We start from the raw sequence: 22,960 nt of genomic DNA, 5'->3' as shown, positions 1-22,960 counted from the left end.
GGGGCGCGGCGGCGCGCGGCGGGCGCTTCACCTGCAGCCGGGGCGGCCGCGGGACCCGGCCGGCTCCGCTCCCTCCGCTCGCCTCGGCTCCCCGCTCCGCTCCCTCCGCCGCCGCGGACATGAGCGCCGGCCCGAGGCGACGCCTGCTGCTGCTGCTGCTCCTGCCCGTCTGGGGCTCGGCGGCGGTAAGTGGGAACGGGCGCGGAGCCATCCCCCGCCGCGGCTCCTCCGCGCTCGCCGCGGCAACTTCGGGCTCGGGGGAGTGAGGGTGGTGGTGGGTGCGCGGAGCTGCCGCCGTTTCTCACCATTTTATTTTATTTTATTTTATTTTATTTTATTTTATTTTATTTTATTTTATTTTATTTTATTTTTTTTTATTTTATTATTTTATTTTATTTTATTTTATTTGTCTTTGAAAAGCGAATGGCCGCGGTGCAGTTTTTAACTGTGTGTTTTGCATTTGTTTTTTTGAGCCGGCGCTCAGGTGCCGCCGCGGTACCGGCACAAGTGCACTCCGCGCTGCGCCTCGCCGCAGAAACTTCGGGCGCAGCGGCGCGTCCCGGCGCGGAGCCGCTCCGAGCCCCGCGGAGCCCCCGCGGCCGCGCCGCGCTCCCCGCCGAGCCCGCTCCGCCCGCGCCCGCTGCAGCCCCTAACTTTTATTTTTACAAGCCCATAAACCCAACTGAGCGGGCCCGGGTCGTGCTGGGGGGTGATGCTCTGAAAGTTTGGGTTTTTTAGCGTTTTATTCCCACGCCGCGTGAAATTGAAGGGTTTCTGCAGAACATCAACAAGCGCCTGAACGCGTGGCTGCAGTGTTACAGAGCGCCCGGGCGGCTGCTGGGTTTCGGGCTAGGCTGGCTGCGGGAACAAGAGCCGCTTATTTTTCTGCCTCAATCCCCCCGTGCCAAGTAGAATCCGTGAGGATGTCCCGAGCCTTGTGGAGGCTGGTGGGCACTCGGGAATAGCCCCGATGCGCTCTCGTCTAGCGAGCACCGCTCTAATAACGGGGCGATTTCAGATTCGAAGCCCGCTATGCGCGGTGAGACCCTTTGAAATGTTTCCTAATGGCAACATCTTGCCAGCCGCGGTCAGAGCCCAACAGAGCCGCCGCTTCCTTGCGCTTCCCATGCAGTAGCTGGCATCCGTCTCCCGAGCGTGATTTTAAGCCGAGTGCATTGGCTTGTGTTCTGCTTACTAAGCTCATGCAAAAGGACCCTTCTCTCCGCTTCCCTTCCGTGTCTGTGATGCAGCGCTGTGTGCGGGAGTGTCTGGGGGTGCTGCGATGCTCCCCCGGGGATGCAGGTGCACGCCCGGAGTTGCACTTGGCGGGGAAGCGCCGCTGCCGCTCCCCCGGCTCCAGCCGGCGCTGCCGGCTCTGGAGGCGGCGGAGGTGCCGGCAGCATCGCTAAGCGATGCTCTGGCTGGCTCTGCCGGCAGCCCGGGCGCGTTAGAAATCCCCTGCCACCAGCACTTGTTAGTGCGTAAATCACCTGGCACTCTCCGCGCATAAATCACGGGCTTGTGTGCTGTCAGCGAGTTCCTTTGGAGCTGGGGTCTGGGACCTTCCCTGCCGGGGAATCCCAAGGCGTCTGGACTGCTGTGGCTGCACTGCCCCGTCCCTGTGGCAGGGGCCGGGTCCTCTGCTCAGTCCAAAGTTGCAGCTGAGTGTTTCGTTGGCTGCTTCCCTCTGGGTGCTGGCACGTTGTGCACGATTCTGTGCATGGTCACGTTTTTAATTGGGAATCCCTCCATTCCTTCCCACTGCCAGGGGAAAGAGCAGAGCCTGGAGGGTCCCAGAGGCAGTAGCAGGCAGAGCCTGGGATGCTGCTGAACGGGTGAAGGCAAGGAAGGATGTTCTCATCTGGTCTCAGGCTCCTGTGTTTCTCCCCCTTCCATGCTGGGGTCTGCCCAGTTTCTCAGTAGCAAACCTCGGTGGTTTGGATGTTTTAACATCAGGCCTTTGCGTGTCTCCAGTGCGAGCACAGCGCCTTGATGAATTGCTGCTCTTTGTTTCCTCCCCTCTTCTGACAGTGCCCAGTATTCCAGCCTTCCTACAAACAATGCTCTCTTGTAGTCAGGCAACTATTGCTGGCCCATTTTATTTTTTGCAGCTACAGTATGGATCCACTCCAACAGATAGGCACTCTAACACAAGCAACTTCTACTTGCACACTGCTTTACTGTTCAGGTTTGCTCATGCCTAAACACTTCATCACTGGGTGCAGAACATTTTCCCAAATGACAAAAGTCATGGTGTATGTTTTTCCTTGTTTTGTTTTTGCAGGCACACAATGGGGATCTTACAGTTAGACCCACATGCAAGCCTGGCTTCTCAGAACAAGACTACACAGCTTTCATCTCCCAGAATATCATGGAAGGGCAGAAGTTACTCAAAGGTAAGTGGAATAAAAAGCTTAATAGCTTCTGCAATAACTGTATTTTCAGGAGGTGAAAAGAGGCTTAAAGATGCTGGGTTTGATGGTGAAATTGTCTGCAGAATTATGTTTGTAGGAGGATGAAACACTAAGTGGTTTACCTGAGCACGGTTTTGAATACAGATGAATCACTCCAAGTCCGTGTGCTGTCTGCTTCAGGTGGATTGTTTGTTCCACCATGCGAGGTCATCACTTCACTCTCGAGTCTCCTACTCCCACCCTGTCTGAAGGAACTCTGCATCTTGTATTTTAGAAAGTATTTTTATGTATGAAATTCAAAGATCCCTAAATTATCTCTGCTTTGAAATGGATGATAAAGCAGACGTTGTTGTTGGAAATGTGGTAAACAAGCCTACAGACATTCTGTTCACAAATGTGGCATTCATTTTCATTACTGCCCCACTGACAACATGAAAACACAGGCAAAAAGAAACTACCAATTAGCTTTATAGTAATTGCAGGATTATAACCACTTTTGTGCTTGTAAACTCTAAGATGTCTTCATAATCCAAATAACAGTAGATTATCGTCTGTGTTTCTCTGTCTCTTTTTCAAGTTGAAAATAATTAAACTTTATATTTGCATGACAGAAAAATACTTTATTCCAAGAGAACTTTTGAAGATCAGAATCCCACTATCCCCCACCCCAGCAGCCCAGGAAGTTGGGGAGCATGTCACGACTTGGTACTCTACTCAGTGCTTTCTAACTGTATTTTGCAGTGTTTTCCTGAGTACATTTTGCTCACGTGCATGTCTCTGTGCCAGAAAGCTGGGATTTCTGTCTTCCTCCAGACCAAACACCTGCTCTGTTACTTTGATTTTCCTCAGAAGAGAGGGAGAGTTGTCAGTGTTCTCTCTGGCTTCAGCAGAATGCAGGACTGGACATTTTTGCTCTGCATGAGCTGGCAATCACTTTTGTTCCTGTGCCCAGTTGTCTTAGTGTTGCTGTTCAGGAATTCTCTTGACTGGCCTGGCATTAATTAGTAGACCTTGGGGAGTTTATTTTTAGTTTGAAGGGTAACCAAAGAGGGAATTGAGATGGACAAGCTCGAGAATATGCAGCCCTAAAGAGACCAAATACCAATAGTTTCCACACTTTGTAGCAATTTTTCCTAAACGTGAAGGCGGCTTTAAGACAGGTCAGTCTGGAAGCTGGGTAGATTTCATGCTCTTTTAGCTTTGCAAATTATTTGATAAAAAATGTTTTCTGAGTACTGTAGAAAGCTGTGTCATAAATATATTTGCTCAGAAGAGTGGTTTTTTGCAGTTTAGTGCTTGATAAATTATGCTGGTTTTATGGAGATGGACAACAGGGATGGAGCAGAAGAGTCTGCTCAGAGGCGTTAGCTGGCTGTGACTTTCAAAGCAGCACAGTGGCTGTCATTTCATTTCTGATAACTTCTAAATATGAAATTATATTTACACAGGCTGTCAAGTTGATTTGAATGAAAATATATATCTATTTGATTTTATCCTTTAGGGACCAGTTGTAGTTTTACATGAGTCATGGCAGCCCTGCCTCTGATTTAGGGCTGAACTCACCCTAGGGACATTATGTATCCATGCCCCACTTGTAAGATTCATGTCCTGATAACATTGTTACAGGTTCCATGATTTAAAAGCATTTTCTCAACAAAAGAATGAAGAAAAAAAGTGCAAGCGCTGTGTCTGCTAATAAGTAAACCATCATCTTTGCACCTTTTTATCTACAGTCAAATACATGCTGTTGTTTATCATAGGAAGCAAATATATCTAATTAATTTATACAATAATGGGCAAAAAAATTCTTCTTCATGCTTGTGTTGTTCTTTATATATACTCTAGTATGTAAAATTGGTAGTTTTCCAGTTTAGGTTTAATTTTATTTCGTAGCACTTGATGTGACTGAAGCATAAAATGTTTATCTCTTTCTTCCATCTGGGTGAAGTATTGTACAATAGTTCAGACCAAAAATGGGTTCAGATTGCTTACATTATCATGTTTGATAGATTGACATATGTACTATTTCACACCATCTTACCACGCAAAGCTCTGCTGCCAGCAGCTACCACCATCTTATTCATCAGCATTCAGTAATTCATCTGCAGGCCAAATGGGACTGTTTGCCTGAATTAAAAAAAAAAAAAAAAAAAAGAGAAAGAAAAGTAGGCAGAAATTCACCTGTCAGTGCTTTCCTGGAATCTGGGGGTTGGAAAAAGCATGTCTGTAGCTTGGATGGCTCTTGGGGGATTTCACGGAGTGAACACGAGATTTTTATGGATAATGCTCACCTTGTCCTTAGGAAGAGAGGTGGGCAGTCCTGGGACAATTTATCCCTGGAGGGTTGTCCATCAGAAATCAGGGAGCATGCAGCCCTCAGCATGGTGGTGAAATTCCTCCACACCATGGAGAAATTTGGGAGTTTATGGTTCAGGATGTGTTGTGTGGCAATAAACAAACGTAGCATTTCCCTTTTAAGCTTTGCAATATCCCGCTCTCAAATGCATGCAGTTATGAATGCATCAAAATGAAAGTGTTTATAGTGTTCTAGGTTTGAATCAAGTTAAACAGATAATCACTGCTTATAATTGGTTTATTCCAATGGAAATAGCTTAGCCTTAATTTGACAACAAGAGCTTTTACAAAGTCATTGTTTTATTGTAAGTATGCCGTAAGCTATTAGCTACTACTTTGTGGTTCATCTTATTTGCCTGAGTCAGCTCTCTAACATGCTCCAAACATACAAATTCTAGCAGGAGCTATTTGTTACACAGTAATTAACTTGTTTATGATAAATGGATGGGAGAAATGTCACGGCATTTTGTTTTATGTATAAATGAAAAGCATCTGCATTCTAAAAATTTCATGTTAATTAGACTTAAAATAGTTTTCCCCAGTAGTGCCACAAATACCACACGCTGCACATCACTGCCAACACTGTGGCCTGATGATGGGGTGCTAGCTGAGGTGATTTGTGGAGCCAGTGCCTTCCTCAGAAATGCCATCACTGCATCTCTTAATGAAAGCTACTGGGGTGTAATCTGTTATATTTTTTGTCTTTGTTTTTGTTTGCAGGATAATAAACTTAGTCTTGATCACTGATGCATGATAATGTTTAAGATAGCTTCGTTAAGTATTTTCTTCTTTAGCCTAAGGGAAAGATCTCCATGTCTGCAGTATGGCAGAGGATGATTGTGGCACGGGGATCTTTCCCTCTTTGTTAATTATTCATGGTAACTTAACGTGGTGAGCAGATTGGTCCTGAGGGGTGGGGAGCAGGGACACGTGGGGCTGCACTGAAGCAGTTCAGCAGTGTCCCAGGGGATCTGATTCCTGATGTGACCTCAGTGTTTGGGAGTGATGAAGACCAGTGGCCTCCTGGGGAAGGAGGGAAAGGAGAAGTAGGATGTGCAATATGATACACTTGCTATTGGCTTTATGCCCTTTTTGATTTTTTGGTAGTGTTTTTCAAGATTATAATTAATAAAAAACGACTTCTTAAAAAAAGAGAAGTTCAGGTTTCATTGGCAGGATGTGAGGCTGTGGTGGCTGTGATGACATCAGGGTGTCAGATGCTTTATTTCTGCAGTGTGGCCCCACCACAGCTCCAGCACCTCTCAAACACACCTAAACAAAGCAACTCCCAGCAGACAACCCCAGCAGATGAGAGGCAGAGCCACTTTTTTGTGTTTTCTGTGCATCCCTTCGTGTGCAGTGATTCATGTTTCTTTTTGCCCACCCCGAGCAGTGCCTGTGCTGATGGAGCAGGGGAACTTCTCTTGTGTGGGCAGCCAAGTTTGGGGACAAGTGTGTGGCAGCACGCTTTATTTTCATGTGGGGAGATGAATAAACTCTGCCAGCATGTTCTGCTCTGAGCAAAGGTAGCCAAGCTCATGCAAATGCATAAAAATGTAATTGCTTCTATTCTAGGATTTTTTACTAGCATGATTTTTGGTTAAAAAAGGATACATAAAAGCTTTATTGGAACACCTTTTTTTTTTTTCCTTAGGAGAATTCACTATGGAGATAATATCTTGTAAGTTTTTGAGAGATAGGATGTTCTTCATGGTCAAAAGCATTTTTGTTCTCTCCACTGAGATTTCAAAACCTCCATCCTTTTTAGCCCTCACCACATCCAATATTAAAACTTAGGAAGGCTGTGAATGCTGTTTAGAAAACAGTGACTGCGTAGACCAAAAAACCCCAACATCCACAATGTCCCTGGGATAGTGGAGAATACTGTAGGTGGTGTAGGCTTCCCACTTTTCCTGGGTTTAGAGCCCAGAAAATACCCAGGACCCATTTGTTGTCAGTTTTGGCAGGAGCTGGGTTCCTGCAGGCAGGTCAAGGTGTGGCTCTGAGGAGTGTGTGGATGTCCAAGGCTGCCCTGCCCACAGTCATGCCTGGGTCTGCCAGGTGCTCCCTGGTGTCTCCTAAGGGTGCTTTTGGAAAGGGAAGAGCCTGAGGAATGCTGGATTTGTCCTGCTGTTGGGTGAGGTTGTTGAGAAACTCTTAGGGTTGCTCGGGGCTTGCATCAGCCTCCTGGAATAGCCAGTGCTTTCTCCACGCTGCTCAGAGTTTGGTAAAGCAGAGAGGCTTTTCCATTTGTGTTTTCATTATTTTCTGCTCTGTGATTCTGCATGAAAAGCAGTTACTGCAGTTATTGTACACGTAATTAGCTTCACAGTTCCCTAATAACATCTGAAAGTAGGAGAGCGGCCGCTGGGAGCCCAGAATTCACCCTCACCTTTCTTCACTCCTTTCTTGCAGGAAAGACAGCAGGCATCACCTCTCTGTGCTCAGCTTGTACAAGCTCCAGTGAAGCTGCCTCTCAGTGAGCAGTTCTCACATTCCGCAGGACAACTTCTTTTAAAAGCAGCTTCTTGTGATGGGCACGTTGCAAATCAAAACCATAATTTCCATCATGAGTTCCAGAGGAGACCCCAGAAAGAGCTGTTGCAGATCAGGGAACTGCTGATGCCTATGTATTTTTAATGTTGTTCTTCAGATCTAACTTCTGACACAAAAATGATGTTTAAGATGACATTTTTATCTAAATAAAATTGCAGTTAATGAGACTGGAGTAGTCAATAACACTCTGTAGAGTTAATCCCCTTACACTGTTTAATAACTGTATATATTGCTTTCTAGTTCAGAGCTTTGAACCAAATTCCTCAAACCCAAGCAAAATTACATTTTTCTGCATGCTGGGGAGTTAACTGATTTTTATCTGAATAAATCTCCTTCTCCAACAACAGACTTGAAGCTTTTCTGTTTTTTCAGGGATTTGTCTATTAGAGAATTGTGCTGCTTCAAATTAGGCATTCTAGATAGGTATTAAGGAAGAAGATGAAACAACAATTTCTGTTGAATAATTTATTCATTTCTTTATTTATGCTGAGGCTTTTATAAAATAAGCTGTGTCTGGAACAGTATCAATTAGTTATTTATCGTGAAATACCTGTTGTTTTGAACACTAAGCTGATCATTTTAGGGCTTTTAAGGTTGGAAAATATTAATTTTAAAGTCAGTTCTTTGTACAGAAATTGACTGTCACTGACAGAGCTCATGAGCTCTGATCTCACAGAGCATATGCTGAAAGCATTCTGGAAATTACGGTTTTTGCATGTGGCAATTGAAACTTATTTATTCTAGCAGTGAAATAGTTTCTTGCCTAATTTTCATTGACCTAATGCCAGTTCTCATTGCCTAATTTCATTGATATTTATGTGCAGGCCTCCTTCTGCCTTAATTTCTACCCTGGAAATGAGTCTCATGTATTTTAAGATGGAATTTATTTCATTGCAAACTCAAGCTGGGGAAGTACTTGGTTCCACAGCAGCATGGGCCATGTGCACAGCTCATAGAATATTTTAGCTATATAGATAATACTTAAAAGTCTTATTTGAAGGGCAAGAAGAGATTAAAACTACAGAGGATAGGATTTCATTGGAAATCTGCTGCTTAATGTTTCTCATAGAATGAATTTGAGTAACATGGGGAAAGATGGGGGTTTGTTTGATTTGAGGTTATTGGTATATTCAGAATTAAGGCCATCGCTGTATCAAGTGGAATTTTTTATTTTCAGGCAAATGGAAGTAGTAAGAGCTGAGACCAGGGGCAGTGGTGTTTGAAAAGCAAAGACCAGTCCTTGGCAGCTTTGAGTGCTTTGGCAGGGGGGCTGGGATGAACCTGGGACTGTGATTCCAGACAGGTTTCCCCAGGATCCTGATGAGCAGCACTGCAGGAGGAACCTCTGCAGGCTCGATGGAATTGATCTGCATCCCTTTTTGTGTACGTAAACCTTTTGTGCCCTAGCCAAAGATTCTGAAGAGGATTTGGCTTCACATTGCATTTTCCTTTTGGTGCCTACATGACCCCAGGGACGTTTTTCCAGGTAAAACCCAGAAGTGCCCTTGGCCAGCCCTGTCATGGCAGGGTTTTCTTATATCTGTTTAGATATTTTGCTTTAATATTTATTAATATTTCTGAAATGAGAGTGCTGGGATTGTTTAGCTTGGAGAAGACTTTATAATTGTGTATAAACTCCTTGTGAGAATGTGTTGAGATGAGGTGCACAGAGGTAGGGCAGAACAAAACGGGTGCTAACGCTGAAATGCAGGACACTGCACTTAAATGTGGGAAGAAACTTTCAGCCTGAGGGTTGTCAGACACTGGAGGAGGTTTCTCAGAGATGCCATGAGCTCTCTGTTCTTGGAGATGCTGGGAACCCACCTGGACATGGTCCTGGAGCCTGCTTTGGCTGTTCCTGTGCTGAGCAGGGGCTTGGGCAAGCAGCTCTGCAGCCTCCACTGGGCTCAGACCCTGGGAAACACTCTGCAGGTGAATAAACGGAAAGACAGAGGGATGAACTGAACTTTTCTTCAAATACAAATCACACAGCTTTAAATAAAAACATTGCAACAGCCTGCAAAACAGTATCTTTACTGGAAAATTGTGTTTCTTTAATTTCTTGGAAGCAAAACCTCTAAAGAGGGAATAATTGAAACACCAGGGACCAGCATTCAGCTGTTTGCTTCCATTAATGTCCAGACTTAACGTAGGAATAGTTTGTCTCCTGGCATAATGAAATGTAACACTCACATTGGAAGAGAACTCAGTTTCCTCTTTATTTTTCATAGAATGAAAGAGAACATGTGGAGTTACTGTTTAACCCAAAATATTTGACTTACAACCAGCTACTTTGCTTCTTTCAGGAGGGTGTTTGTTTCCTAAGCGAGTTTTCTGCAGCATGAAAAATGCTTGGGCTGAAGAAGAGCTCTTTTTGCCACAGGCTTGTGATTTCTCTTGTTTATGTTCATTATCCCTAATTTATTTATTAATTTTGGATTGCAGTTGCACAGAAGGAGCGTGAAGTGGCAAATGCTCTGGCATATGGGCTGTGCTGTCACTGGGAACACTCAGCCGCCCTGTGCCTCGTGACCCCAGGCTGCAGCATCCACATTCCCCTTTCCTGCTCCCTTCCAATACAAAATTATAATTTTTTAATGTTTTTTTTTCCACTCCCTCACTACTCTGGTGCCACTGTTGTGTAGCGGAGAGCCAGTGGCAGTAACTCAGGGCTGTGCTGCTAGCAGGGGTCACATCAGCTGCAGCCCATTAACACGAGCCTGCTAATGGCATCCACTGTGTGGGGGTGTTGGAAACTCCTCCAAGGACCCTGAAGATATGTATGGGCCACCCATGAAGGAGGAAAAAGTAAAATAGATGCCCTTTCTGCTTTGAAATGAGCCAGTCTGTTTTCATTGATACCCAGAAGCACTGCAGTCATTAAAGGCTATTACTATGCCTATTATAAATCACAATTTCCCTGCAGTTCAGAGGTTAGTCACAAATTTTGTTACAATGAGTTTGTCTCATAGTAATTCCAATCCTTATTAAACGAAATTGTCTTTAAAATAATTATGAATGTAGCAATTATCCAAAGATAAATACTCAAGATTACAAGAATTGTTCTATACAGAGCTATGCATCAATTCTCTCTGTCAGTTCATGTCTAGAGAATCATAAAAGGCAGGTCAGTGAAATAAATGTCTGTGACTTCACCATGTAGCAAGAAAAGCATATTGGAATTATCGGTATATGAAAGAAAAACATGCAAGCTTGGGAAAATGGTAGAAAATAAAGAAATTGCTACAGGTGAAGTGCAAGTCAGGACTAGTTCAAAATATGAAATTTAATAACCTGTTTGTTCCTGATGTAGTCAGTGGGTGTGAACAGATAACTGTATATAAATGCCACCGAGAGCCATTTGTGGTGTCACCTGGAGCTGTGTGTTGGTGTTTCCTGGGCTCAGAACTGGGGCTGGAGGAGCTCAGGAGGATTTCTTGTTCACATTCCTTCCCCAGGGCACGAGGAGTTCCTGTGTAACAAGTTTGTCCCTGATGTGGGCTTGAAGATCCATTGCTGGGGACCAAAGCCAATATATTACTTTCCTTTCCTTCCTCTGAGTTTAAGTGGAGCTCTCTTGATGCAATTTAAGCCTGTTTGTATTTGTCATGGACACACAGAACAGTTGATTTTTTTTTCTCCCCCCAACACAATTGACATTTTTTTTTCAGGTTCTGTAAGCTGAACTTCTCATTTGTTGCCTTTTGTGTGTCGTGCTTGGCTCCCTCCTCTGAGCCCTTGTCTTTGTTACTAACATGATACTCCAGGTTGATGTGATGCTGCCAGCCAAGTCTCACAGTGCTGAACAGACAGGGAATATTCTTCTGCCTGTTTTTCAGGCAACACTCCACTTGGTTTATCTAATGTGATGATTGCTTTTTTTCTTAGCAGTATGATACTGTTGACTCATGTTCAGCTTGTGATCCAGTATAACCTCCCACATCGTTTTCTGATGAACTGCTACCTACCCAGTCATTTTCTATATGTGTAGTTGATTAATCCTGCTGAATTGTGTTACCTTGCTCCTCTTCTGTTGAATTACATCTTGTTTTTGTTTTATCATCGGCCTTAACTGGTTTGGATTGTTTTGAATTCTGTTCTTGACATCCAACAGTGTTACAGTTGCATCCTGCTTGTGTATGGTTTGCAGATGTAACAAGCATATGCTGCGTTCCTTTATCTGTTCTGTTAATAAAGGACTGAACAAACCCAGTTCAAAACAGGCTGTGGCAGAGCCCATGTGATAGAGCCTTCTGCTCTGACCATGCACCATTAAAACATGCTCTGGGTAAAGTTATTTCAGTAACTAAAATTGGAATGGTGGCTTGGTGAACAGAGACTTTCATGTCTTGATGTTGTCTATTGGGAAACACAATTCCAAATGTGTTGCCAGGTGTTGTCAGTATTTTTCCTGACTTTTATGAGAATTACAAACATTGGGACCTTTGAATTTTCACCATCAAGAGACATTGCAGGTTAAAAGCCTAGGCTAGGTTCATGCAATTTGAGTGAAATGCTGTTGCTGTTGTGGGGAAGAACTGCTGGAATTCTCTGCCCACTGGGTTGTTTAAATGCCCTAGCTGAACTGCTGGAGCAGAGGTATGTCCAGGCTACAGCACAAAATGTCCAGGATGGCTTTCCTCAGGATGCTGGAGGTCTGCTCCTTAAAAGCCATTTTTATTGACAGAGCTGTTACTGCTCCCAGGTGAGCTGAAAGAACAGGATTAAATGAAAGCAGGGTTGTACCTGGATGTGGAGCATGGACTCTGGTATAACCTGCTTCCACTGAGGCCTGGGGATTTCCACTTTGCTGTGTTCCCATTTCCCAGCTCATCTTGGAAAGTGAGGAAAGCAAGGCGCTCACCCTGCACTGCCTGTTTGTATAGATCTGTATTATTCACAGAGCTTTTTAGGAGGCCTGGCCCACACTGAAATATTTTACTGTTTAGTGGCTCTCTTTAATTTTGCCCATCATTCCTGTGTGTTTTGGTAGCCGAAGAAAGGCAGATGCTGCTCCTTGTGCTGGAGGAAGAGACTCTCTCTGCTGAAATCTTCTGGAGCATCTCAGTTTAGAGGGGGAAAAGAGCTGGGCTAGAGAATTTTCAGTATGTTGCTCCCAGTGAAAAATCCTTTCCTGGACAGGCAGAAAAGGTCATTGTTTCATACCCTGTGTGCCCTGCTGCTTGTCTTTTAGGAGCCTGATGTTGCTGGCTGGTTGCTTTGCTCTCTTCAAAACAGGTTTACACAATTACACATGAAAGGCAACTGTTTTGCTCATCTCCATAAACCTTAAATATTTTTGTGCCTTAATTATTTTGGAAAATAAACTTGCACTTACCTTTTTATGGGCTTCTGAACATTTTTCAATTGATTCAATGCTTCCTTTTGGTCCTCTGTAGAGGCCAAAACAATGTGGGTAAATGGCATTATAAAAAAAAATAGGATTTTTCATGTTGTTTGTATTTTTCCTTTGCCTGTGGACAGAAGGGACAGGTTGAGGATGAAGAAAAATATATGTATAGTTGATAGGATGAAGAAGAAACTACAGGTCAAGGCAAGATTTGGAGTGATGAAATATTCAGACTGCAGCTGTAAAAAAATGTTTGGATTGCACCCAAAGATTTCCCCATCCTCTTTTCAAACTGCAAGGAAGACCCTCATCAGGGGAAGTTCAGTGATCTCTGGAACGCTAAACTCTAGATGCCTGTTCAAATAACTGAATAGGAGATTGATTATCTCTGTGCAAAGTTTACTGAAAGATTTTTCTTCTTTTTTTTGTTTGCCTGGAGTCTCAGATATAAGAGAAATTCAAAGTTAAAAGGCTGGTTGCTGTATCAGCTAGCAAGCAAACTACTCCAGTTGTACCAGCTGGGTTTGAGACCTCCTGACAAGAAGAAAGTGAGGAGATTTAGGCTGGGCAGGATAAAAGCTTCTCCACCAAAGAGGTTGTTAAAGACTGGCACAGCTGCCCAGGGCAGTGGTGGAGTCCCCATCCCTGGGGGGATTTAAAAGCCATGAGGATGTGGCACAGTGAGTGGTGGATGATCTTGGAGGGTTTTTCCAAGCCCAGCAATTCCCTGATGCTGTCCCAGAAGGGCTGTGTGGGCAGGGGCAGTTTGCTAACACCAACCCAGACTTTGCTGAGCTTTAATCCCCCCTGCTCACTGAATACCCAGGGCATGGCACCGTGGGGATTCCTGAGTGCTGAATGAACCTTGGTGTTTGGGCAGAGATCACTGCAGATCAGGCATTTCACCAGAGTGAATCTTCCTCTATTTTCAATAAAAGTTTTATTTTCCATTTCTGCTGTGAATTGAGACATAACATTGGCTGTATCCTGTGAAAGAACAGCAGAACCGAGCAGTGGTGGCACAGCCAATTTTACCTGTGCAGTAATAGAGCAAGTTTCATTGCTTGGAAGCTGTGATGATGAAGCCAAGTTCTGTAAATGCAGCACTTGTGTCCTTTGGCAGTGCACCTGTAAAAGGGAGAGTCTGGCATCTGTGGAGTGGAGCTGTTTGGGAAAAAAATATAGAAAATTGAAATAAGGGTGGGTGGGAAGAAGAGTTGTGGGTGCCTGGAGCCCTGGGGACTCCACAGAACTGCTGGGCCAGGGTTGATGTTTGGTCTGAAGTGATGCAAATTATGGAGATTTAAAGCAAAGACAATATTTCTGCAACAGTTTATTAACAGTCTAAGTGTTTTTTTGACCTTTTATCTGCATTGGGGTCCCTTGTGAGCAGTCTTTTATTGCAGTGTATCTGTCTGCACTTCCTGGAGAAATTTGTAGGGAATCCACACACTGAGAAACCTTTTCTTAGAGAGCTGCCCTGAAAAAGGAAAACAAAGAAACCAACAAATCCAACAGCAAAAAGTAAAGAAAAAACTCCAAGGTTATATATCAAAATCTGTAATACATGCTCAAAGAAAGTTAATATCTGGTGAATGTCAATTAAGTTCTTCCTCAGCTAATAAATAGCTTAGGAGGTATAAAATTTAATACTCTTAAAATTGCAGAAGCCTTTGAAGAACACATTTAAATTGGACTCGTTGGAAGAAGGAGATTTAAAGCTGACCTGTTCAGAGGTGAGTAGTGAAAAAGACTTGATGGAATGAGGCTGCATTCCTTCAATACAGAGGCTTTTGCCTTAAGATTTTGTTTCCTGAGGTGGCTTTTGGAACAGCTTATTTTCAAGTTCTTGTGTAACACATCAGCTGAGCTGCACTGGTAACAGTGGCCTGTTTATTTCTGAGCCTATTTTTAAGTGTTTCTGAAGGCTCAGCTGGGCTGGGAGTGGGTCACTGTGCCATGGAAGGAGCTCCCAGAGCAGATGTGTGTAGTTCTGCCCATGGCCACACCTATGGGTCCTGCTCACTTCTGCTCTTAGTTTCTGAGGGTGGTTTTAGGCAGGTTTTTCTGAAGTTTATGATGGATCTGTCTTTGAGAGGTGAGCAGATGAGCAACAGAAACTGCTCTGAGGTCACAAGAAATGTAGTTCTGAGTTTATTTGGAAATCAGAGAAAACCAAACTTTGCCTAGTTGGCTGGCTTCCTCGGGAGCAGTACCTCCTGGTTTTTTTCCACTTGTGTGTTTTATCCTAATCCCAGTGGCAGTCATTTTTTTGGCAGTTGCAGTTAGGAGAAAAAATTAAGTAATACATGGCATTTGTTTTGGCGCTGGTTGTGACTCATAAATAGAGATAACATCTGTGCTGATAGTTTTTTGTGATATATAACCAGATTGAATGAACAAAGTTTTCATTTATTGCTGTTCTTTTGCCATTGTTATATTTAGGGAGCCCCAGTATAACAAGTAAAAATATATGCTTATGTATATTGCTCATGAATAGTTCAGAATTTATATACATCCTGTGAATTTCAATTTGGCCACTGTATCTTTTTAAACTAAAAATAACCTATTGCCATTCCCCGAGCCTAAAACTTTTTCAGGATCCTTCCCAAATCTTAGTCTCTTGAAGGCTCATACTGCTGCCAAGTCCACACCATTCTTTTAATTAAAAGACAAAAAAAGAGAAGTGAAACTCCCAGTGGATGTAAATCCTGATAATCCTGAAATGATGTAAATCAGTGCAGCTCCTTAAGTCATTGGAAGTATTCTGACTTACATCTCCTGAAAATCTGGCACATAATATTCCTGCTGGTCCTTTCTTCTGCCCAATAGCTGCTCTAGACAGAGTTGGCACCGTGGACAAAGCACTCTCTTACGAGCTGATAGAGGGTGGCACGGCTTCCAGCACTGCTGATTCAGCACAGCAGAGGCCATTTTCCTGATTTCTTTGTGAGTTAGATTAAATTACTCTGCAGGCTGGACTGGAGCCACAGGCCATAGTTTTACAGCCTTATAACATGGTATCCTAGCCCGTGGCATCTGAGAGGTCTGGCTGTGTGTAAGGCACTTCTGCTTTGCTGCAAAGGATTCTTGGATTTGGCGCTCGGCTCCTTTGTGAGGCTCACGGCAGCAGGACTGGAAATATTTTGATTGTCTTGTTGAGATACACTAAAGTGGGGTTCTGCTAATGGAGGGAAGGGACATCATGGGGGTCAGGTTAGTGTGAAAACTCCATTGTGTGTGTGTTTGTCATGGCAACGTTTCTTTAGAATTGCCATACAGAAATGCAGGATAATAAATAACAAATGCGGGATTTAATGAGTATAACACAACAGTGAGGCAAGGGGCTTGTGCCATTAGAGCTGTTCCAATTTACCAAAATTTGGGAAATCCTTTGTGTCTCAGTACAGGGACATTTCTTACCTAATCTGAGCAGGTTTGGAGTTGAACCAAGGAGGAGAATGGGGAGATGCCCTTTGTGCTGAGCTGTGCCCTGTTCACATCCTGCAGAGCTGGGCTGCCTGTGGCTGCTCTAACAGGCCATGGGCAGAGGCAGAAGTAGGTTTTCTGTTCTCTGGCAGCTGCTGGCTTCGTGTATTTCCAGAGCTGAGCCAGCTCTGCTGTGCTCTGCAGTTGGGCTCCACGACTGCAGCTCGCTGTGAAACTGGTCCAGTTGTCTTTGGCCAAGTCGTGCTCTTGCTCTGATTTACCCTTTCCCCTCCAATCCTCATGATTGCAAAAGGGACTCTGGCAGAAGGGAGAAAACAACTGTTAATGAGGAGAGAAAAGGTCAAACAGATCAAGTAAAAGTCATCCTGCTTCCAGCACAGAGAACAATCAAAGCTGATCCTGCCCAAACCAGGTGTTGGACAGAAGATGAGACCAGGCTGAAAGAATTTTCACCATAAGTTTGGAAGCTTTGCTCTGTCCCTTCTCCCTCACCTGACTTCCAGTCACATTATTTCATAGCTTTAAGGGGCTTGCATTGTATCAGGATGGGCACCCCACATGTGGTTATCTTGGAGATGCATTACTGCCTTCCAGTTTTATCTCTGTAATCTAAAAAAATTAAAAGAAAAGCACCACCAAACAAAACCCTCTGGTTTTAATACAAAGATTAATATAATTTTGTAAATAAAAAGTATTGTTGATTCAGAGCATCAGGCAACAGCTCTCTGGGTGTGATCAGAGGTTAAGTTCATGTTGCTGGTTTCAGTGCAAAAACAAAAATGGGCAGATCAGGAAATTTGTTTCTGAGTGGTTTTTTTCTATTTTCTGAGCCCTAGTTCAGTCTCATGGACTTTGGTAGAGCTGCAGCACAGAGGGTTTATCTATTGATTTCTGAATGTATTGTGCTGTTAATCTAAAACCTCTTTTCCCAGTGGAATTTCTATTCAGAAGGCTCTAGCCAAGCTCAAGAAAGTTATTTGATTTGGGGAGTTTGAAAGAATAATAAAAGAAGGATTGATGCAGTTGGATTTTCATGAGCTCAGTCTTCTAGCAAAATAGACAGGCTTCTTCCTCCTGTGTGTGTCTGTGGTGGTTGGCTCATTATTTAGGAGGAAAGCAGAGTATGGAGATCACTTAAGTTTTACTGCCTGAGAATTTTGCAATTATGAAACTTGTTCAGAATAAAGTAATGAGAACAGTTTCAGTGATATAACAAAATATAAAAATTAATGGGTTAGTGCAGCTTTGTCTTTCCATAAATTTGTGCTTTATTTCTTAGCAATTGGGCCTTTTCTGCTAATTTTTAAACTAGTAAAAATTTAGTGCCAGTATTTGGGAAATCCATGTAATTTCCCAATAAGACATATGTGGCAAGGGAATTGCACCATATAAACCGGGGAACTTTGTTCCTCAGATATTTTCACCATCCTTTAAGTACTGAAGATTAAGTAAGCCTTTTGAAAGAGCTGAGACAGGAGAAAAGATGGTGCTTTATGGATCTTCTTGTTATTAAAATATTCCTTACTTTTGCTGAGAACTGAATATGGGAATAAACAGTCTTGTATTACAATAAAAAAAATCCCAAAAAGTGCTTTCTGCCTTTGAGTGCACTGGTGTTGTCTACAGTGCAGGAGTTAATGAAGCAGACAAATGAGATAAAATTGGTAGTGAAATTAAATTGAGGGTTTTTTTTTTTTTTCTTTTTGGGACCAAGGTCCTGTCCAGCTGAAATCAGTGCCCATGGCTGGTCCAATAACAGGTTTGTTCTGTTTCATTAGGATGTTGTCAAGTTAAGTCAATGAAGGTGGACTTGTATCTAAAAAGAGATTCCTTGTGAGAATTCCCTGTCTCTAGAACACTGGAGTTTATTAGACATGATTCCTTTTTTCCTTGGGTTTGGAAGCACACTTGTTGCTCTTATTTATGCAAAAACTGCAGCTCTCTGGAGATATGAGATTAACCTGAGGCATTATTTTATTGCAGACCCAGGTGGGAAGCTGGAAGTTCAGAGTATGCATGAAGAATTACCTGGGTATGAGGCAAAATGTTGTATTAACTGTGCAGTTAGTCTTTGTCAGCAGCATTTAGAGTTTCTTCAGCCCTTGTGGTGACTAACCTAGCAGATTTTATTGGTGAATAGTTCAATTTGCTTAAATGGGCTGATTTTCTTGAGTAGGCTGAAATTACATCTTCTTTCAGATTTAGTTCAACTGAAAGGCCAAATCCAGATTTGCCTTGTTTTCCTTCCCAAACACCTGTTTAAGCAATGGGTGAATAGAGCACCCAGGATTTGGCTGAGGGAACTGATCAGAGGGATTTAATTTGCTGGAGCTTGGGTAAAGAGTTGCATTTTAAACTGGTCTGAAAACTCAACTTTGAACCAGACAGGAAACGAGATTTTTCTTTTTGTCCTTTTTTTCTTTTCCCCCCATGTAGAAATAAGTGCTTTAGAATATCTGAAACATCTACCAGTATCATTTCACTGCTGAGAATTGGGTAACTGTGTAAAATTATATTGACCTGAGGGGATTGAAATATAGAAGTGGCCGTGCACTTAACTGTGCAGGAATCAAACTGTTTTACTGATAACATTTTATTGATTCATCTTCTCTGGGTGTTACAAGTAGCCCGAAGCCTGGCAAAATGAGCTGGCAATGTTTCTGTGTTGTGGACATTGCAGTATTGCAGCTCTTCATAGGTATTGAAATTTTATATATGGGCTGAGAGCTCACGTAATTATTGTGATTTGTAATGACTGAGACTGCAGATGGGGCTTCCCAGAGGCTTCATTTCAAGCTAGATAACTGGTAATTTCTCTTTTCTGCTTAAGAATCTGTTGTCCCTCCATTTCTCTGCAGCTGCTGAGGTTTTTCTCTGTGAAAAGCTGAACCGTATCTCTGACTTAATGAAGATGCGTAAAATGATTGAAATTGCCTTAACAAGGCAATGCTCTATGCAGAGCAGCAATGAAAATGTTTCTTGCTGTTTGCAAGGGATACTTTGTCCTTTTCATAAAGGATCTGTGCCTTCCCACCATATTATAAAAATAACAACAATTAAAAAATACCCTTCTTCTGACAAAGCTTTAAGAAAATGAATGGCTTAAAAAGACCACAATGGCAGATTGTGAGTGCAACCTGCATGTGTTGACTAATGAAATTCTTTTGAAAGAGCTAATTTCATGAATTTTACTTAATGAAAGCTTATTTAAGATTTTAATGATGTGGGTCTTTTCTCTTCAGCAGAATGCCATATTGACTCATGACATATTTTTACACAGGCTTCATTCTGCCATGAACAACAGTGGTTGGAAATGTGAGCACTTGATAAAGTATCATTAAATTAGCTTATTGTAGTTGCAGATTTTTATTACGCTACTTCACCGCGATATGAATTGATCGCGTTGTACTTGCTGGTTTTAAAGGTGCAGCATTGTTATTGATTGTGCTACTTTATCTCAGGTGCTTCATCAGCCTGCTGGCAGCCTGGTTCCCTCTGCAATTTTAGGAAGTACTGCCTTTGTGCATTTTTTTTTTATTCTGTGCCTTTTGTCTCTGTGAATGTCCTTTTTTTTTTTTTTAATTATTGTAAATACCCTAAAAAAGAGCCTGTTTTGGGGTTGTAGCAAGCCCTTGTGCTCAGCAGCTCTGCTCTGTTCTGGGGCTTTGGGTGCTGCTGTAGGGAGGTGAAGCAGTGGGTGTCCCATGTGGAAGCACTGCTGGATGGGCTGTTGTCCTCAGCTGATTTCCAGGGAATTAGTGAGATGTACCAACACAGGGAAAAATCAGTTCTGCTCAAACTTTATAGTGTGTACATTTGGACCAGGGGTTTCATCTGTTGGTGTAATTGTTGGTAATGTGATGTATGTCACAAATCAAGTCAGAAAAACAAGAGACTACATCTTGGTTAGTCAAACCTTTCAGATATTTTTCCACATTAACATGAGTAGTGGATTTTGTCTAGAAACCTTGGAACTCCCAGACCTATTCCAATACTAAGTGTATTGGAAACGGATTGCTGTCAAGGCTTGTCCATCTAATTAAATTCCCTTATTAGCACCAGAGCTGCAGACTTCCAGAGAAGACATTAGTTGAATAATCTTTCCAACTTATCTAGGTTAAAACTAGACGGCCTTTCGTAAAATGCTGAGCTAAAAGTTCAGCAACAACAGACATAAGTTCTAGTCTCCCTTTCTGTGTGATCTGTGGTAATTCAATATATTCTTTAAATATAAATTGGTATTTCAGCTGTTCTATGGAATATTTTCAGACTTAAATTATCACAGGCTCTCGATGCTGCGAGGACTGTTGCCTCATGCTCCAGGCTGAGGGAAGTCCAGTGATGGCTTTTATGCATTAATAAAGTTTTTAATGATTCATTTTGGCATATTCTTAGCCAAATAAAATAATCTTCTTGTCATAAAGTCCTGCTGATCCACAGAGGTTGTTTGTGCTCTGTACTGGTGGTTGTTGTATATCTTTGCAGGAGATAGGAATATCAAGATTTTGACAGAGAACCAAAATATGTGAGGTTTAGTAGGAGCCCTGATGGATTTTCCAACAGGTGGGGGACTTGCCCTTGAAGGGAGCCACCAAGTGAAATGAAATATGCTTTGACCCTTGAGCTTTGCAAATGGGGATTGAGTGACTGCCAGCAGATGTGCCTTAGCCCAGCAGAATCCACTGACCCCCTGGAATGTGAGAGCATCCCTATCCCACTGCCCCTCCACTCCCACATGGGAGGGCAGGGGTGGTGCAGGTGGGGATGCCTTGTTTCCTTCCAGAAATGTAAGGGAAAAGTGTCTTTGTGTCAGGCAAAAGACCCACACTAGCTCAGGGTTGGGAATAGAGAGCTTCATAATAACACTGAGCAAGAGATGTTTAAAAATTGCCTGAAGTTTCAGGAAACAAGATATTTGTGCTAATTAGACTATTTGCCTGTCATCTTTATTCACTATTTAAATAACAAAAAGCCCTCAAGTGAAATCAAAGCGTGGTAGAACATATTTCTTGAGTCTCCTTGATCAAAGCTTATAAAAGGAGGGAATACTGCTCATAACTATTTCCTTAAATTTAGATGTGAGATATATTCTCTATTGTAGTCCTCTCTATTGAGGACTTGTGTATAACCTGTGGCAAAGTGATGGATGTCTGTCAGGTATCAGACATCCTGCTCCTTTCCAGGCGTACATGTGATGAATTACTATTAGTTCTGTCAGGATGTGACAGAAATAAATGTCTTCAAATAAAAACAGCCTGCAAACTAAATGTGAAATGTTTTGTTCTTACTTATTAATTAACACTGGTTCAGTTGTGCACTTGTCTTCCTCTGTATCTACCTCTTGATCTTTTCTTAGATTGCAAATAATCTCCGAGATAGAGATCACCATTTTCCTGGCCTGAGTTTGTAAAGCAAGTGGCACAGTGGGATCCTGGCCATGTGTGGCATCTCCCAGCATTTGTCTTGAAGTCAGTAATTAATAAAACAAACAGGAAATGCCTTTAGGTAGCTGTTCAGTCTCCTGCTCAGATGATGCTTTAGAGCAGGGTGATACAGAAATCTGTTCAGGATTTTTTGGTGCATTATCTTTTGGTTTTGTTTTGGGGTTTCTGTGTTATTGTCTTTAAGGACACGGTTTTTTTCAGAAAGGGAAGAAGGCATCCTCTAGACCTGAGTAATCGAAAAAGAAGATTCTTCAAGCTTGATCATCCTTGAATGGGAGAAAGTAATAAAAGAGCAATGGAAGCTCACACCTCTCTGGAGCCAGGTGGGAGGCAGTGGTGACAAACGTGGCCTTTAGGGCAGGACAGACAACCCGAGCCCAGGTCAGCACTGGGCAAGTTCTCTTTGTCTGGTTGTGCAGGCCTGAAGGAGGACTAGAAACACCAAGGAAAATGGAAAGAAGTGTGCCAGAATCATGACACGAGTTAAGAGGAAATTGTATCTGCAGTGGCAGAGCTCGTGTGCTGCCAGCCACTGATGTACATCTTCCTCCATTCCCAGCTTCGGAACTGGCACCGGGACGCTGTAGCAGAAACCAGCTGATTGCTTTGTTTCTTTTCATTCTGCACCTTCTCGATAAGGGAATGAAAGGATTCCTCCCTAGGTGTGTTATTCAGATGTTAATCTGTAAAGAATAAAGGTGAAGGTACAAATTTGGGTGCTGTAAGTGGTTTTGGATTGGCCACAACTTGATTTTTTTAGATCTGTCTTGTGAAATTTGTCACCATTAAAAACTTGCAGAAAAATGTCTTTCAAATTTATGGATTTTCTCTTCTTTCCCTAGAAGGGAAAAAGAGAGAGAAGGGTGTGCACTTCTCCTCAGAGGCAGGCCCAAAACTGGAGATAAAAACGAGCTGAGGGAACTAGGAGAGTTCAGTTAAGTGTTTGCTGGGTTTCAGGAATAGTTTAATTTATGGTGATAACTTCTCTTCAACAGTTGCCTTGCTGTGACCTTAAAGAAAGCTCTTGCAGACGGAGCTTTCACTATTTCTGGGAGAAGTTATGTACTTTGTGCATGTGTGGTTTACTGCCACAGATGGGTACCCCTGAATTTGGAGGCCAAAGGCAGTAGCAGAAGGTTACGAGATGGCACTGCTGCATAGAAAGTTTCTAAAAACAAACACATCAGCTTTTACCAGCACCCTGTAAGGTCTGGTTCAAAATATATTTAAAAACTGTAAAAAAATAAAAGAAAAAAACGCAAACACACAAGAAAAGGGAAAAAAGGATGTGTTTGCCTGCTTGCATGCAAGTATCCCTGAAAAGTTGATGGGTTCATTTTTACTTATTTATGGGCAAATTACAGAGGTGCATCTGTTCCTTCTCTGTATAC

The 22,960-nt window shown here is 42.7% G+C and overlaps 1 protein-coding gene across 4 annotated transcripts in view; it reads left to right on the top strand.

The window, feature by feature from the left end:
* CDH4 (cadherin 4) overlaps nt 1-22,960 on the top strand; it is a 421,918-nt gene continuing 398,958 nt past the window's right edge. For 2 of the 4 annotated variants that reach the window (XM_021553526.3, XM_085558266.1), the window contains exons 1-2: nt 1-185; nt 2,285-2,396. In XM_021553526.3, the coding sequence (XP_021409201.1) occupies nt 120-185; nt 2,285-2,396 (178 nt within the window). In that variant the 5' untranslated portion in view covers nt 1-119. Of the gene's footprint in view, nt 186-2,284; nt 2,397-14,342; nt 14,412-22,960 lie in introns of those variants that run through there. The other 2 variants (XM_085558267.1, XM_085558268.1) reach the window with 2 other exon arrangements.

The sequence above is a fragment of the Lonchura striata genome, chromosome 20 (assembly GCF_050655825.1).
Source record: "Lonchura striata isolate lonStrDom1 chromosome 20, ASM5065582v1, whole genome shotgun sequence".
NCBI classification, from domain to species: domain Eukaryota; kingdom Metazoa; phylum Chordata; class Aves; order Passeriformes; family Estrildidae; genus Lonchura; species Lonchura striata.
The sequence above is the reverse complement of the archived record's forward strand: the minus strand, read 5'-3'. Positions and strand labels throughout refer to the sequence as shown.